Source organism: Lepeophtheirus salmonis, chromosome 6 (assembly GCF_016086655.4).
Source record: "Lepeophtheirus salmonis chromosome 6, UVic_Lsal_1.4, whole genome shotgun sequence".
Taxonomy (NCBI): Eukaryota; Metazoa; Arthropoda; class Copepoda; order Siphonostomatoida; family Caligidae; genus Lepeophtheirus; species Lepeophtheirus salmonis.
In genome coordinates, this window is record NC_052136.2 from 30,848,858 (window position 1) to 30,851,535 (window position 2,678).

General features: G+C 33.8%; 1 protein-coding gene across 1 annotated transcript; it reads left to right on the forward strand.

Moving 5' to 3' along the window:
- The first annotated feature begins 286 nt into the window (after window positions 1–286).
- On the forward strand, window positions 287–1,780 carry LOC121120751 (uncharacterized). Its single transcript, XM_040715605.2, has 4 exons — window positions 287–429; window positions 498–875; window positions 937–1,465; window positions 1,524–1,780. Exons 1-3 carry the CDS (start codon window positions 403–405, stop codon window positions 1,387–1,389), a joined length of 858 nt encoding a protein of 285 aa, XP_040571539.1. The 5' UTR covers window positions 287–402; the 3' UTR covers window positions 1,390–1,465; window positions 1,524–1,780.
- The last annotated feature ends 898 nt before the right edge of the window (window positions 1,781–2,678 follow it).

A 2,678-nucleotide genomic window follows, 5' to 3' on the forward strand; every position in this document is an offset into this window, starting at 1 on the left:
AAGTTATGCAACACAAAAAAAAATCATTGAAGCAAAGCAAATCCCTTCTTCATTTTACTTTTTTGTTTCAAAGACTAACTAATTAGGGCAAATATAATGTAGATAACTTCATGGATCTTTCTTTATTCACATATTGACAAATGATTAATAATAAATAGAATGTAGCAATCATGAACCAACTTATTATGTTGTAGGTACCTAACGATTTTGATTCCCTCAAACCAAATTTTGAAATAAAAATGTCCTTCAATCTCTCATCTGCTCCAATTATCTTTTGAATTGTTATTTATCTCTTCATCCAGTTGGTATATAAGCCCTGTACGAAATCAAAGTGAACATCATTAGTGCTGCAAACATCAACTTGAATAGATTCAGTATAGAAAACACTTTATCCTTACAGATATGTCTCTGAAAATCTTTCTTTTATCAGTAAGAGTTGCCTCTTCTCTCCTGTTTGATCAAACTAAAACAAAATCATTACTTATTTATACACATAGGCCTTTTTAGTCTTTGGATTCACAAATGCAAACATAATCAAGAATGTCCCCGAGGAAGAGGACATAGAATTTCTAGCTGGAGATGGATCAAAGGAAATCTTGCGAAACAAAAGAGCATTGCCTGAAGCACTTTCAGATTTGACGAGAGCCATCACTATTGATGAAAGTCAATTACCTGGAGAAGACAACGGAGAAGGTAAAAAGTGTATTAAAAAACTTATCGAAGTCAAGGAAATTGAATACGATAGAGGGATGGATTGTCAACATACCATCAAGGATAAATGTCATTTGACTTATATTACTGACTATTCCTCTGCAAGTGAAAAGAAATGTGATACTAATTTCAAGAAAAACTGCCACATCATATTTAAACCTGTCGTAAGTCTAATTTTTTAAAAGTATGTATTTCAATTCAATCATTTCCTGGGGTATTCTTTAGACACATCCTGAAAAAGTAAGGATTTGCAACACTCCAATCATCCAAGATTGTGAAGATACTGAAGGACCTGAGATATGTACCACAGAATACGAAGACCACTGTGAGACCACTTACAAGACTTATGAGCTCACACAAGAAGAGCCTGTTTGTGAAACGGTTGATGAGATCAGATGTACCAATGAGGCTGTTCAGCTTATTCACATTCCAGGTGAAGAACCCAGTCCAGGCGAAGAACCCATTCGAGGGGACAATTTTGCACCTCCAAAAAAACCCTATGCTACGAAACAAAATTGCGAAACATGGCCCGTTCAAAAGTGTACCTTGGTAGAAAAGAATGTGCAAAAGATCCACCCACAAAGCGAATGTAAAAAGTCCCTAGAAAAATCTGTCGTCCCGACAATTGTAAAACCAGACCAGGAAAGGAAATCTGTCATGAAGAGACAAGAACTATAGTCCAAAATATCCCTGAAGAGGAATGCGATCTTCAACCAGAAGAAAATTGTCGCTTGGAGTCCTCTCTCATCCCAAAGTAAGGATATATATTTGTATGTTATGTCAAAAATAATACCCTCATCTTATTTTATTAGACTTGTTCCTACAAAAAACTGTATCCAAGTACCTAAGGAAGTATGTGTTCACACGAAAAATAACCCCAAGCAGGTCTCAAGTTCATTGAAAAGACATGGTGCTATAGTCCTGAAGAACTGGCAAAAAATGTCCAGGATTTATAAGTCATTCATCAAGAATTTTGATTATGAAAATTAGCTTTGTAAAAATAAACTGTTTCACTATGTATCTGGATTTGATTCCTTCGATTGATGAAAATATATTCTATTGAATTTTATCTGATGAATCATTCATTATATTGATGCATGATTGATATATGTGTCGGAGACTAGTAGACGTATAATATCGAGTATCGACCTTTTATGGATTCACTATCAGTTTCAGTTACATTCAATACTCACTGTAGGATAAAAAAAAAAAGAAATTATTAGTTAATTGACAGGAATTGACTTGGTTAAAACTTAGCGAATGATTTGATTTTTCCTTCTTTAAAGAAGACGCAGTGTTAACACTTGATATTTAAAAATCGAATCTAGTGCTGTAAAAAGTAGTGAAGAAGCCCAAAAGGTGAGCCCCAAAAAATGATATCATTAATTTTTTTAAGATCACAATAGAGGTTTCAGGTTCGCGAACGGATCTTGAAAACATCCCAAAAGTCAATTCATCTTACGCTGATGTATCAAAACGGATCTAAGATACTTCTTACAACTTCAAGGAATTTTTGTATTTGAATTTAGAGATGAAAAAATAGGAAGAGGGAGTGTACATGACACTAGAATTAATTTGGATATTAAAGCTCAAACTCCTATCAAAGTTGGAATTGAAGCTGATGAAATGATATCTTACTCTAAATTTTGGAACTATGGGAACTATCGAGATTAGAAATGTTCAAAGAACAATTGAAAGGTTAGATATCATAAGAAATTGTTTTAATAGGAAATGTTTTAGCTTAAGAGAAGTATTAGCCGGTGTTAAAGAGTACAATCCAATTAAAGTAGCAACTGTTCTAAAAAAGAAGACCCTTGTCGTTCCTAAAGATGCAAAATAACAAACCCTGATGAAGTGAAGTCGGTGATTGGTTTTCTAGGATGGGATTTTGAAACTTTTTATCAAACTCCTAAGCCAGAAGAATGAAGAATACAAATGAAGACAACTGTTGATATACCGCAGGTTTT